The 15,692-nt window shown below is 34.4% G+C and overlaps 1 protein-coding gene across 1 annotated transcript in view; it reads left to right on the top strand.

The window, feature by feature from the left end:
* Nucleotides 1–15,692, top strand: part of Zfyve9 (zinc finger FYVE-type containing 9) — a 142,122-nt gene that overhangs the window by 57,579 nt on the left and 68,851 nt on the right. The window contains exons 4-8 of the mRNA XM_048816307.1: nt 4,827–4,926; nt 7,348–7,524; nt 9,170–9,339; nt 14,767–14,887; nt 15,626–15,660. Coding sequence (XP_048672264.1) covers nt 4,827–4,926; nt 7,348–7,524; nt 9,170–9,339; nt 14,767–14,887; nt 15,626–15,660 — 603 coding nt within the window. The remainder of the gene's footprint in view (nt 1–4,826; nt 4,927–7,347; nt 7,525–9,169; nt 9,340–14,766; nt 14,888–15,625; nt 15,661–15,692) is intronic.

Below are 15,692 nucleotides of genomic sequence, written 5' to 3'. Positions count from 1 at the left end.
GCTCTGCTCTGCCCCTACTCCAATTGGGGTGACGTGACTACCACGCCGGTGGGTCGCTGGGCCTGTTCCGGGTGCGGGCAGCGGCTCTGCTCTGCCCCTACTCCAATGGGGTGACGTGACTATGCTGGGCCTGTTCCGGGCGCGGGCGAAGGCTCTGCTCTGCCCCTACTCCAATTGGGGTGACGTGTCTACCGCGCCGGCAGGCCGCTGGGCCTGTTCAGCCGGTCGGTCGCAGGTCTGCCTACCTTGCGGGCGCGGGCGGCGGCTCTGCTCTGCCCCTACTCCAATTGGGGTGACGTGACTACCACGCCGGCGGGTCGCTGGGCCTGTTCCGGGTGCGGGCGGCAGCTCTGCTCTGCCCCTACTCCAATTGGGGTGACGTGACTACCACGCCGGCGGGTTGCTGGGCCTGTTCCGGGTGCGGGCGGCGGCTCTGCTCCTACAATGGATTCTTAAAGTGACTTCAGTTAATAAACTTGGAACAGGTGTTTAGACAGAGGTAGGGTTAGTATCTGTTTGAACTGCTTTAGCTCTGATGATATTTAGTTATGTGCAAATAATTCATATTTGAAAAATTTCACAAATTGTTACTGTTACTAGTATTTGTGAATAGCTGGATATTGGTCAATTACAATCACTTTTGTGCTATTTTTGTTCTTACATGGCAAATATTTTTGTCATAATTTCGGGCTTTTTGAAAACTAGGGACAATTTTTTCCATTTTCTAATTTGGAAAGAAATAAGTGAGCATTTGATAATTTTCAGGAATTACAAAGGAATAAGTTATTCATGCTGTAAGGTGGTGTAAATAAGCACAGAGTGGTACTTGAGTATAAAATTTGTTCATTAATTTGTCAGTAGGGTTTTTTCTTTTTTAATGTGGAAAGTCATGTATGGGAGATTTTATAAGGAAGGGAAAGGAGAATAGGAAATTACCAACATGCTTTCAGTACCTATTATGTACTACATGTTACATGCATTCTTTCATTTAATCATTTAATCTTCACAAAAGCCTTATGAGGGGAATATTATCATTTCAGTTTTATATATGAGAAAAACTAAGACTTAGTTTAAATAATTCCCATAAGGTAATTTGACTAGTGAATGATAAAAGTTAAGGTTAGAACCCAGAAGTATCACTTTAAAGAAAATTATATGTAAACACACAAATGGAACATTTTTAAGCAATCAGTCATCCCTTTGTATCTGAAGGAGACTGATTTCATTGGATGCTCAAATCTCTTGTATTAAATGGTATAGTGTTTATACATAATCTACATGTATCATGTCATATACTTGAAATCATCGGAATATTTCTTATAATGACTAATACAATGGAAATACTATGTAAATAGGTATTTTAGTATATTGTCAAGGAATATCAAGGGAAAAAAAGCCTATTTATGTTCAATATAGTCACGATTATATTCTATCTGTGGTTGATTGAACCTGCAGATGTAGAACCCCAGGATACCAGAGGTCTAACTGTACCTAGCTGGAACATTATATCGAATATGTATTGTAATATCATAATTTGTTTCTTGACAACTAGGCAGATTGTGTTGTTTGAAGTCATGCGTAACCACTAGGCCTATTCATCTTGAGGTCATTATAATTAAAAAACTGCCTAAAAAAAAGTGTTTGACTGTCATTGTTAAAATTGAGGGACCCTAAATTATTTTATGAATTTGGGCATGAGTAATGTAGCCCTTTCCAGATAGATGCACATTAATGTTTGTTTTTCCTTTCATTTATGTAGTAATTTTACTTATCAAAGAAGCAATGAACAAACACTTATTGAGAATCTGTTATGTTTTAGACACAGTGATAACTTTGGGAATACTGAAATAGTGTTTAAAATAATTAATTAGTCCATTGCTTCATAGTGTAGTTTCTCATTTTAATACAAGGAAGTGGAGAATAAGTTAAATAAATGCAATATACTATGTCAGTTGTGATAATAGAGATATAGTATTTAATAAGATATTTCAGCTGTATAATAATTTAAGTTCAAGTTTGCAAAATATTTAATTCTCTTTATTTCTAAAAGTGAGTTTACATTTTAACTCTAAGCCCACAGAATCAGGAAAGGTACTTAGATGATATTTAGATAATCTATGTGGTAGGGTATGTTTGGTTGTCACAATGTCACTCTGACCTCATGTGGGGGAAAGACAAAGGATCTCTCTCGGGTCTCTTTTTAAAGAATACTAGTCCCATTTATGAGAGATCCTGACCTAAGCACCTTTCAAAGTTTGCCTTACTCCCCAACACCATCACTTTGTTATGTGGGGGGTAGGATTTTAGCACATGTTTGAAGGGACACAAACATTCAGACCATAGCACTTGTCTGTTACCCAGCTCTGTTAATTGTAAATGAATCTTCATAGAATTTGCTGCAAATTTGAGCAAGTTGTTTAACCATCCAAACTCAGTTTCTTCCTAGAAAAAAATAAGCTTACCATAACCTTTCTACATCTTTCAATTTATAATTGTTTTGAAAATGTAAAGCCCTTTGAAAACTAAATTGGTAGTTATAGTAGCTAGATATGTTAATTTTAGTAACAGGAAGATGGTCTATCTAATGTTGACTTCATTACCCCTCATCCCTTGGTTCAGCTTTGTAAGACATAGGATGCTTGGCCATAAACACTGGAGAAGCAGAATTTATCTTACTGGGGAATGGCTTTCTTCCTCTATGAAGGGCTATGTGATCAATGACTAACAAGGTATCCAGGAAATTAAGTCTTAACAGGAGCCTAAGGGGACTATTATTACATAGCGTAGAAGGAAGAAGAAGGTGAAATTCCACCTAAACCCAGAAGGTGAAAATGAGGTCTCAAAGCCAGGTGAAGTGGTGCACACCTGTAATCCCAGTTATTTTTGAGGCTGAGGCAGAAGGATGCAAGTTCCAGGCCAGCCCCAGCAATTTAGCGAAACCTTGTCTCTAAAAAATAAAAAGAATTAGTGATGTACTCGGTGATAGAATAACCTTGGGATCAATTCCCAGTACAAAAACAAAAAACAAAAAAAAAAAAAAAAAAAAGGAAATTTATTTAGTCTTGAGCTAAGTACAGTGGCACAGACATGTATTCCCAGAGAGGATTACAAATTTGAGGCCGGCTTCAGGAACATAGCTAGACCCTCATTCTTGATTTGAATTTATGGAAATCAAAACTATACTGATATTTTATCTCAAACCAGTTAGAATGGCCATCAAGAATACAAACATTAAATACTGGAAAGGATGTGGAGAAAAAGAACACTTTTACATAAACCTTCTGGAAATCAATGTGGAGTTTCCTTAAAAGAGTAAGAATGGAACCACCCTATGACCTAGCTATGCCACTCTTCAGTATTTATCCTAAAGAATTAAAGTCATCATACTATAGTGTAATATGCATGCCCATGTTTATAGCAGCACAATTCACCAGCCTAGGTGTGCATCAGTGGATGAATGGATAAAGAAAGTGTGGTTTATATACATGATAGAGTTTTATTGGCCATAAAGAAAGATGAAATTATGTCATTTGCAGGAAAATGGATGGAATTAGAGACCATTATGTTAAGCAAAGTAAGCCAAAGTCAAAAGGTCAAGGGTCATATGTATTCTTTCATGTGGAAGCTAGAGAGGAAAAAGGAAAAGAAAGGTAGAGGTAATCTCATAAAAATTGAAGGGAGATCAGTAAAATAGAAGAAAGGTTCCAGGGGGAGGGAGGATGGGAGAGAAAGGGGAAATACTAGGGAATGATATTGGCCAAATTATGTTTTTATATCATGTACATGTATAAATATGTAACACTGAATTCCACTATTATGAACAACTATAATGTACCAATAAAAAATGTAAAAAAAAAAAAAAAGAAATAGCCATTTGCTCTCTTAAAAGGACTGAGTCTAATTGTTTTAGGCAAGATGCAAATAAAAAGAATAATAGAAAATGTAAAAAAAAAAAAATCAAAAGGGCTGGGGAGATAGCTCAATGGTAAAGCACCTCTGGGTTCAATCCTCAGTACCAAAAAAAGAAGAAGAGGTTCTGGAAATTGGCATGGCTGATTTTTGGTTGCCTGCTTTGATTTCCTGTAGCTGAAACTATACTTATTTTAATGATTGAGTTCTATATTTTGATCCCTGTCCTTCATAGCAAACCAATAGCTAGTGTGATTATTACTCCATACAAAAGGACAGAAGAAAACAAAGTTAAAACCCAGAAATTCCAATTGGTATTTGTTTTATCCTGCTATAATTCCTTTTCAAACAAATAGCAGATACAACTATGTTTAAATGCCCGTGTTATATAATACTGTTCCTAGAAATTTGCCTGAAGGTAACTCTTGTTATGCATTGTCCTGTTATGTATTTGCTGTGTGACCTTGGCCAGGGTTTTTATTTTTAGCAAACTTTATTGATTTTCTTATTGTTGATAGACTTGTAAATCTCATTCTTGATTTGAATTGCTCAGCTTCCTGACTGCATTTTCTTTTGAAGTTTTTGGTTTTGTCTAATACAGCTCATGGCTAGTCAGTAGTGATCATATTGTTTTGCTCCCTTTTCACTTTTTGTTGTTGTTGTTGTTGTTGTTTGGTATCAGGGATTAAACCCAGTGGCACTTTACCCCAGAGCTGTGCCACCAGCCCTTTTTATTTTTTATTTTGAGACAGTCTCCATTAAATTGCTGAAGGTCTGGCTAAATAGCTGAGGCCTTGTCAAACATGCAATCCCCCTCTCTAAGCCTCCCAAATTGCTGGGATTACAGGCATGTGCCACCATGCCTGGCCTTTTGCACTGTTTTCCTAGTAAGTTTAGTATTTTTTTGTCCCCCACAGGTTTTCTGTGCTTCCTGCTGTAGCCTGAAATGTAAACTGTTATACATGGACAGAAAGGAAGCTAGAGTGTGTGTAATCTGCCATTCAGTGCTAATGAATGGTAAGTATTAAAACAGGTTGATTTCCCAGTCATTGAGATAAAACAAGAGAATTCCTATGAAAAGGTTTCTTTGTGTTTCTTTACAAGTCATTCACCTTCTCAAATGTTTTTTTTGAGTTTTGTTTACTTTGAAATATTGAGTTTAATTTTCATGTTTTGAAAGTTTCTTAGCATTTCAGAATTCCTGTGTCTAATTTAATGAATAGAATTCTAAAGTCAGGTAAGTTTTATTGGAAGAATGAATTTCTTTGGAAATTTGGTGTTGTATAATGGTTTGTTCTGGAGAAATGACTGGAAAGGGGTGGGGTTAGGTGTTATTGACTATTTAGATGATGAAGTATTAAAATTGGGCAAGGTTTTCCTTTTTTACAGAAGCTCTTCTTTTCTATGAAGCGCCATAATGACTTAGGATATATTATTAACAGCACTTTTTTTCATCCACCTTGTTAAAAATAAATATTTTAGCACCTAAGATCAAGTAGCAAGTTGTACTTTTTTTCAGGTATTTCCTTAATACAACTTAGATTTGCTATAAAGATAATGGCTTTGAATGAAGTTGTTATGTGGTAAAAGAATACAGCCAGAGGAAGTAAATAAAACTTACTGTTTATCTTTTATGGAAGTGGAAATAAATCCAGGGGCATTTAAATTAAAAGCAAACATCACAACCTAAAAACATTCAGTATTCTTATAAAGGGAAACAATAAAACTGAGCAGACTATAGTATTTTCTCTTTGAATTTGTCTTTGTATAGTTGCCATAAAATGTTGAACCTAGACACCAGTGCTACCTGTGCCCAGATAGTGTACCTCTTGGAGACTGGAACTTAACTGCTCTGAGATCCCTCCTGCTCTGTCTGTCTGCATTGCTGATAGTGATGTTTTCCTGTTGCTGGCTTATTAACCTATTGCATGTCAATTAATCTAATCTGTTCTAATCTCCTATGATCCACCCAGTTTCCTCCCATTTCTGAATTCTTATAATTTTGATAAATTATGAATCATTCTCTCTACTCTTAAGGGTCACTTTTGGATGGTGGTTATTCATGTAGTTGCTTAATGGATGATTTTTATTCCACTGCTTTCACTTTGGACACATGCATAGAAGGGGAGTATGTTGCTTAATTATGATACATAATACCTCTTTTATTCAATGAGGTCTTCCAACTTTATGGCAATTTTTTTAAACTTGGTATAGCTAAAGATGAAGGAAATGGCAGAGGATTTATATGGAATAATACTTTTTATTAAGTCAAGGAGGCCCTTAATAGGGAATCCTAAGGTAATCCACTTTTCTTGGTTTTTCCAGCGTCTTTCCTCTTGCATGGCTTAGCCCAGTCTTTTTCTGAATATTTAATTTGATGCTTTTCAGTGTTCCCTCTTTTTCCTTTCTCCTTTTCTCTTCCTTCCCTCTTCCTGCAGTGCTTTAAAAGGAACATAGCTTTTGTTACTAGCCTTGTCATTCAGTTTGGAGGCAATAAATATTCAAAATCTTATGGATCATTCCTTGATATTGATTGAGATTTTTGAAAAGGTACTAAAAAATTGGGTAATTTCTGTTCCTGGGCATGCTATTACTTCATAATAAAATAAAAATAAAATTTGATATATTTTGTTTCTATAATACTTTTCATCCTGTTTCCTTTTAAAGATAATAGTTGATATGTTAATATTTAATTAAATTATAGGGTATACAGAATCAATGTATTTGTGATCATTTACATTGATGAATCACAATTATATCGGCACATTTTCATGTTCAAATGGGTCCTATGCTTTTGAGACACACCAAAGATGTGAAATGGTTATTATATTGTTGGATTCTTTTTCACAGGATAATTATTGCATAAAAGCAGAATTCATAAAAATTTTTTGAGAGGTGTTCTTCTGAGCTTTATGCTTCTGAATTTTTTGAATGAGATTTTATCTCAACTAAGAAGAGCCTTGAAGTCTAGAAATGAACCATACAACAGAGTTATATTATTTGTGTCCCTGATTTTTATAGTTTATAAAATGCATTAATTAATAAAACAAAGCCCAAAACACCTATTTCAAGAAAATCCTTAAAGTTAGATATTATTTTACTCCCTCTTAAGGAAGTGTACAGTCTCCTTAAGGATGCCTTGGATCTAATCTTTAACTCAGACTGATCTACTCTCAGTTGTATCAGAATAATCATGTAATTATTATTTTTAAAAATATCATATAATCCTTATTTGCTCCAGCCAAATAGTTTTATGTAGACAAATGGTCTCCTTTATTGAATAAAATCACCCATCTTCTTAATATCTTCACTAGCTGAAAGAGAGACATACTATGAGTATTAGTGAGGAGGAGCTACATTATTTATCCAATATTGTGGAGGTCTTGATGTCCATATTTTGCAATCCATTCACATTGATTGTGTCTGTATTTGCTTTAGCTCAAGCCTGGGAGAACATGATGAGTGCCTCAAGCCAGAGCCCTAACCCTAACAATCCTGCTGAATACTGTTCTACTATCCCTCCCTTGCAGCAAGCTCAGGCCTCAGGAGCCCTGAGCTCTCCACCTCCCACTGTGATGGTACCTGTGGGAGTTTTAAAGCACCCTGGAGCAGAAGGTAGGGGATCATGTGCTATTCTCTCTCTTTCTCCTCACCAAGTTCCTCTGAAAAGGTGCTGATGTGACTTTACAGCACAGTTCTTTAAAACACTATAGATCAGTCCCTTTGAATGGTTATTAAAGTGGAAGAACAAGGTGAGAAACGTGTTAAGACTCTATCTGGACAAAGTAAAAAATAATATTGTATTGCCTGATATTTTGTAGGCACTTCTAAAAATATGTCAGTCTACTCTTCATTTTAAGAATGGAATGAGTACACTACTTCTACTTGAAAAGAGTTGGAGAATTGAAGTCAGCCTATAAAATCCTTTCTTGCAGCCTAGCTTAATGTTCTTTGTAGGAGTTTACTAAGTGATAAAAATGAGAATTCTTCCTTCTCACCAGCCCATTCTAGTGTTGCTTTTTAGAATATATGTTACCATTTTCTCTTTTCATTTTTAATCTATCTATCAAAAAAACATGAATATATTATCATAGGTACATAGACCTTTAAATCCAAGACTTGAATTCTGATCATGTCATGATAGATAGGAAATTATAGGCTCAATTTATTTTTGGATTATTACTTCTTTATTGATTATGATATGTTCAGATGAAAGACATTTTTTAAATTCAGAGGATTATGAATAGTAGAAGTAATAATTATATATTTCCTTAAAATAATCTTGTCAAGATGTATCCCTTGATGATTAAAATCAGTCTTCCTTCATTAATTTTATGTCTTTTCATCTAGTAATATTCCCTTCCCCTTGCTAAATAGCCCGACTTTCCCTTTTGAAGATCAAAGATTTCTATTGAGATTATCGTACTTTCCCTCATTTTCCCTTCTTTTCAGATCATCCCTTAGTGATATTCCTTTGTGTTTTTGTGAGTTTAGGCTTGCTTTTCTCAAAATCTTTATTCTCTTTTACTTCATTTGTCATTTTTGTTGTTCTTCCCTAGTCTCTCTTTGTTTTGACTGAATTGATTTCCAGAATTGCATGTAAAGATATTGTTTCATCAGACTTAGTTTTCTAGCTTTTCCCTGTCCTTTATTAAAATGAAAATTACTTTGTACTGCCAGATCAATCTTTTTCTTCTTCACTTATATTCTAGCCAAAGATCTGGTCAGTTTGCTTTCCAATTCTTAATATATCTGTGCCAACTCTTCTTTTATTAAATAATAATTCTTCAACATTCTTCAGGGCATCTTTTGCCCTTTAAAAATATCATACGACTTTTCTAGATATTTAATTCCTGTGGAAACCTTATAATTTGGGGGAGATGTGGATTTATATTGATAGCTTTTTTCTTACCATGAGTTTATTTTCTAGATGCTTAAAACACTTTCCTTAGTTTCTCTGTCAGTGATACAGGATGAGTATAAGACATAATCATAGATGTGTTTAGGATTTTGAATATTTTAACACAGTATTTAAATATTTGCCTAAAAGGTATATCAAAAATATATATTTAAACATGTATTTTTTATTAATTTATAAACCATTTTTACACACAGTTATAATTCTGATATTTCTGATTGTAAGAGGCCAAATAGTGATTTCTTTGTACATCTGGAATTGGTGACCTTCTCTTCTTTGATGTTAGAAACACTATCAATATCACATTGATGCCTATTTTATATTTCTGGTCCCTTCCTCAAGTGGCTCAGCCCAGAGAGCAGAGGAGAGTTTGGTTCGCTGATGGGATCTTGCCCAATGGAGAAGTTGCTGATGCAGCCAAATTAACAATGAATGGAACTTCCTCTGCAGGAACTCTGGCTGTGTCTCATGACCCAGTCAAGCCAGTAACTACCAGTCCTCTACCAGCAGAGGTAAGAAAAACAAAACAGCAACTAAAAGTGAGTACAGTTTGCTCAGCATTGTGCTGCATCTTTCTTGCCTTTTGCTAAGTTGAGTGACTTTTGTGTAGAACTCCGAAGGTTTTGGATAGTGCAAATAAGTATTCATGGATGTATTTATAAGAGTAAAGTAAATGTGCCAAAAATCAGCTTCTTCTTGTTTGCTCTAGAGAAGGTTTTCTTAAAAGAGTATTTTTTTCCAAGAGAAAGGTTCTCATTAAGGTTGTTCTCAAGTGAACTCAAGCTGCTGCTATAACTAGAAGTCAGGCTAGAGAATCTTCGCTTCTTGATACATTGGTTTTCTTTTTTCTTTCTTTCTTTTCTTTTTTTCTTTTTTCTTTTTTTTAGTATTTGTGCTTGCATCAAGAAGCCCTTTGCCAGTAAGCTACATCCCTCAGCCCTTTTATTTTGATTCAGTGTTTCACTAATCTGCCCAAGCTGGCCTCAAACTTGCAATCCTCCTGCCTCAGTTTTCCAGTTCTCTAGGATTATAGGTGTGCACCACTATGCCCAGCAGATACATTGGTTTTTAAATCATGTTTCCCAAGTTCTGTGGTGGCCTTGAGAGTGCCATGGTGAGGAAGGTTGGGGTATGTGAAGATGACTGAAGAACTAGGCTATGCTTTTCTCTTCAACTCAAGCTGCTGCTGCTGCTGCTGCTGCTTCTTCTTCTTCTTTTTTTTTTGTTGTTGTTTGTTTGACCTTTTGTGTTTCCATTTAAGATTTTAAAACAGGGTTCCAAATTTTTAAATAAGTTGCTACATCAGTGGCTTAATAGATGGAAGGATAATGCAAATTATTTAAAGAAACTAGCTTACACCAAGCTGTCACTTTCATCTCTGTAGAAGTCCCAGTTACCATTTGAGGGGTAATGGTATTCTCTTTCTGTGGATCCTAATATTCAGAAGATAAATACCAACTATAGTTTTTGGAGTCAATGAGAAAATGTCTATCTAGAAACAAAATTAGAGATATGCAAGTAGGATCATTATATTGTGAGTTGCTTTCTATTGCTTCCTTCAATCTGGTAAAGTTATAAGACCATTAATTCCAATTAAGTATTTATAACCATCTATTTTTTAAATTAGAGTTAAAAAGTTTGAATAAAGTTTTTTTTAAATGACTTTTGTAGAGCAGTTTTTGGTCCATTGAAAAATTTGAGAGGAAGATGGAGAGATTCTTTATACAACCCCTGTCCTCATGAGCTAGAAAGTTGCTAATACAGAAAAGGAAAGATGGACTGAGTATCCTAAGAGAAATGCCTGTGAACCATTGGAATTCAGGAAATGCCCTTGAACCTTCAAATGCAAAACAGGGATTGCTGAGCAGCCTAGCTCAAATCATTAGCCCTGCCTTGGCCCACACCTTTGACTCATGCCCTTGCCTGAAAATAGTTGTGAGGGCCAGAGCAATGTGCAAGTGCTCAAAAATTAACTTTGCCCTGGTTCCTCCTCTAGTTCAGTCCCTAGCAACTGCCTCTTTGCATACCAGCCACATGTACACAGCTTTTCCTCTCAGTCAACATCTTCCACCAGAGTGATACAGTTAAAAACTAATGAATCTACATTGATGCATAATCACTGAGTCCACAGTTTATATTCGGATTAGATGAAGTTTTTACTCCTGAAGTTTTCATAGAATTTTTAGTTACTAATTATTTATATTTAATAGTTTTTTTTTAGATATATCCATATTATTTGTGGATTAGGTCATAATTAAAATTGCATGTTGTTAAGATAATTTATTGACATACTGTATCTGTCTGTTTTCTGTTGCATTATAATAATACAATAACCACAGGCTGGGTAAGTTTCATGAAAAGAGATTTGCTTTGTCACACAGTTCGAGAGATCTAATATCAAGGAGCAGCATCTAGTGATGATTTGAATCCTGAGAAAGTGAGGGGCATTCACCTGGCCAGAGATAGGCACATGTATATGTCTCTTTTGGTTTTTCTTCCTCCCTCCCTCCCTTCCTTCCTTTCTTTCTTTTTCTTTTTCTTTCTCTTTCTCTTTCTTTCTCTCTTTCTTCCTCTTTTTCTTTCTTTCTTTTTTTTTTTTTAATATATGTTATGGGGATTTGAACCCAGGGGTACTTAACCACTGGCCATATCCCAAGCCCTTTTTTGTATTTTATTTAGAGACAGTTTCATTAAGTTGCTTAGGACCTCACTAAGTTGCTGAGGTTGGCTTTGAACTCAGGATCCTCCTGCCTTAGCCTCCTGAGCTTCTGGAATCTCTCCCTCTCTTTTTAAAGCTACCAGGACCCAGTCACAGCATCACCTTGCTAATGACCCTGTTCACCTCACAAAGGCCCCACCTCTAAACACCATTACATTAAGTTTCTACCCTCTTAACACCTCACAGTGGTGATTAAATTTTAAATGAAACCTTGGAGGGGGCACTCAAATCTTATCCAAACCATAGCACCCACATAGCTAAGTTTCCTCTTTGGAGAAGGGACATTAAATTGTGTCATGTCTGTCTTTATGTATTTCTAAGTCTGTTTTGGAGGATTTTATTCTATGGCTGCAGAGAGTGACAACCGTAACTATTTGCGAGTGCAATAAACACTCATATACTCTTTACGATATTTACCAGCTATTATCATTTTGCTACATTTACCACCACACACACACACACACACACACACACACACACACTTTTCTTTTCTTTTTTAATATCTTTATTTTATATGTTTATTTTTTATGTGGTGCTGAGGATGGAACCCAGGACCTCACATTTGCTAGGCAAGTGCTCTACCACTGAACCACAACCTTAGCCCCACACTTTTCTTTTTTTTGATGAACAATTTGAAGATTAGTTGTACTTCACTACCTGATCCTTTCAGCTTGTATCTCTTAAGAACAAGTCATTTTCCTACATAATCACAACACAATGATCATATGAGGAGGAAATTTATTCTATAATTCTACTTTCTTTTATATAATCCATATTCATATTTTCCCAGTTGTCTCATTAATATTCTGTATAGCTTTTATTTATACATACTTATACATGCACAGACACAAAAATATTTAAATACCTTTATTTTTAAAAATCAGAATCCCATTAAGGATTACAGTTGCATTAAGTTGTCCTTTTCAGTTGCTTTTCTTTAATCTTGAACAGTTCCCTACTTTTTTTGGTCTTTCATTACCATTATTACTTTTAAAGCATTGGGCCATATTTTGCATAATGTCCTCAATTTGTCTTTGTCTGATTTTTTTTCATGATTAGTTTCAGATTAAACATTTTTGTCAAGGATAATAGTACTACAGAAGGTGTGTTCATTTCTTACTGGATTATATCAAGAAGTATCAGTTTGGTAATTGGTTAAGATGATGTCTCCCGTTTCTCCGTTGCAAGAGTACATTTTCCTGTTTGTAATTAATAAATAATATGAAGGGTAATATGAGACTGTGATATTCTGTTCCCTGACAATTTTTAGCCAATGATTTTACTGTACTTTGACAATTCTTATCTGAATCAGTTATGAACACGGAACTTATATGGTGACTTTCCTTTTTTTCTGTCAGATTTCTTTACATCTCTTTGTGCAGTAGGTTCTTAAAACATTTTTTTAATGTGCCCTATATGTCTTCATTTGCTTTGCCATATAAATTTTTTCCACATTTTTTATTGGTGCATTATAGTTGTCATAATAGTGGGATTTGTTGTTACTTACTTGTGCATGCACACAATATAACAATATTATTTGGCCAATATCCCTCCCCAGCACTTCCCTCCTCCCACTCCATGATTTCTTTCCTCTATTCTACTAATCTCTCTTTGCTTTTTATGCCATTACCCTCCACACCTTTTTTTTTTTTCCTTTTTTCCTCTCTAGCTTCTATATATGAGAGAAAACATATGACCCTTGACCTTTTGAGTTTGGCTTATTTCACTTAACACAGCCGTGTCAAGTTCCATCCATTTTCCTGCAAAAGACTCAATTTCATTGAGTCTATAATTTGGCTATTATGAATTGTATTGCTATAAACATAGGTATGCATGTATCCTTACAGTATGATGACATTAATTTTTTAGGATAAATAACAAGCAGTATATAGCTGAGTCATACGGTTCCATGTAAAACATAAGTATGAATGAATACAGAAACTCTAGAGAATGAATGCTACAGGGTAACAAGGTCTGGCTCAATATAAAAGGAACTAAACCAAGTTAATTATTCTGTTTCTGTACTCTTATATTATTCAACACTTTTTTAGTATTTATTTGGTAATTTGAGGAAGAACAAATGGTATAAGGCCATACTGGAATATATTTTTATCATTTTTCAAAAAATATTTTTTTTAGTTGTAATTGGACACAATACCTTTATTTTATTTGTTTATTTTTAATGTGGAACCGAGGATCAAACTCAGTGCCTCACACATACTAGTCAAGTGCTCTACCACTGAGCCACAACCCCAGCCCCTATTTTTCTCATTTTTATGGCTTAGTAGAGTACTTAATATTTAATAGGTGCTTAATAAATGGAGTAAATTCCTTTTCATAAAAAATATTTAAGTAGATGCCAGATGACAACTTCTTTTGATATTAAAGGATAGATTTATACATCATTAAATAATAGATTTGAATAGATTGCTGTATTTCCAGCACTAGGCCTTTAAATCAGTTATAATGGCTTGTAAATAGAATTTTCCAAATATCATATAATGCCATACTGGCCACACTGAAAAATATTTTAGCAAAAAATCACTATAATCTTATAGTCCTAAACTATAGATAATATAGACAAAAGTGTGGCAAGACATGAGCATATTTAAAAAAAATAGTTTTAGAATCTTTTCAGATCTAAAATATAGCAAAGTGCTTAAAGAACATTAACCTTTAGGAGACAACTTGATGAATTTATATATATCTATGTAACCATCACCCAGATACAGAATCTTTCTATCACCCAGAAGGTACCCTCATGTACTTTTCTGTCAATACCTGCTATCCTTTCTCCGAGGTAACCATTTTTCTGACTTCACCATAAATTATTCTTGCCTATTCTTGAATTTCATATAAATGAAAACATAAATGTTTTGTGTTTAACTTTGCAAGCTCAACCTAAAATTTATGAGATTTATTCATGTTGTTCTTGCACCAGAAATTAATTTTTTTATTACTAAGTAGAATTCCATTGTGTATATATATCTAATTTATCTATTCCCGTTAGTGGACATTTGGATTATTTTTAGGGTTTTTGTTATTATGAATAAAGCTGCTGTGAATATTATAGTGTATTGAGCTGTTTTTCAAAAAGTTTTTTTTTCCAAAAAGTTTAAAGTTTAAATATTTACTTAAATTCCCATTTGTATTCTTAACTATATTCTACCAAAGTCTCAGGCTGCCTTTAATGCTCACTTTGCTGATTTGCTTTTCCTAGGCAGACATTTCTTTATTTTCTGGGAGTATTACTCAGGTTGGAAGTCCTGTTGGAAGTGCAATGAACCTTATTCCTGAAGATGGCCTTCCTCCCATTCTCATCTCCACTGGTGTAAAAGGAGGTATGTGGACTTACATATTTAAATAGATATAGTTATATATACCAAATATTGTCTTCTGGTTAAGGGAAGGAGATGGAGTTTAAGTGATTACTATCCTTCTCCTATCCAACAAAAAAAGTGCAACTATCCCAATGCCATGAAAACAGTTGTTGCTATTACTAATTATTTGAGTAGATGTTATGTTTTTATATTATAATGTCATTTTCATTCATTGGAAGGATATAATATTAATTATAATATAAAGATAGTCTATTAGAAGTTTTTCCTTTATATTTCAAAGCCACATAGTACTCTGAAGAGTTATTTGTAGTTCTAGAATTGGCTCTCTCAGATACAGTCAGGATATTAGTTTAACTTTTTGTTTTGAAGTATAATACATTCAGAAAAATACATGTAAATAAATGTGATAAGGACTTAACTTAAATAAGAGGTTTATTATTAAAAAGTACTTTCAGCATGTGTGAGGCCCTGGATTTGATCCTCAGCATTGCCCCCCCCAAAAAAAAAATAAAAGAAAAAAACAACTTTATATACACACATGTAATATGTGTGAATATGTTTTATGCATATTATATATGCACATTTTTAGAGAGTTCTGATAAAATGTAAAATTGTTTGGTCGAAATAATGCTTAACTTTATATGAAAGTATATTGTCGATATATCCAAATCAGCATCTAGCCAGTAAATTTTCAGGAGGTTTATTAATCATGTCTTTTCCCTTTTATTTGGTTTTCAGTTTTTTACCTAATCTCCCTGACACCAGGCTTTCAGGTTTGCTTGCTTGCTTTTTTTTTTTTTTTTTT

Source organism: Marmota marmota, unplaced genomic scaffold, assembly GCF_001458135.2.
Source record: "Marmota marmota marmota unplaced genomic scaffold, marMar, whole genome shotgun sequence".
NCBI classification, from domain to species: Eukaryota; Metazoa; Chordata; class Mammalia; order Rodentia; family Sciuridae; genus Marmota; species Marmota marmota.
This window is presented reverse-complemented; position numbering and strand designations above follow the sequence as displayed.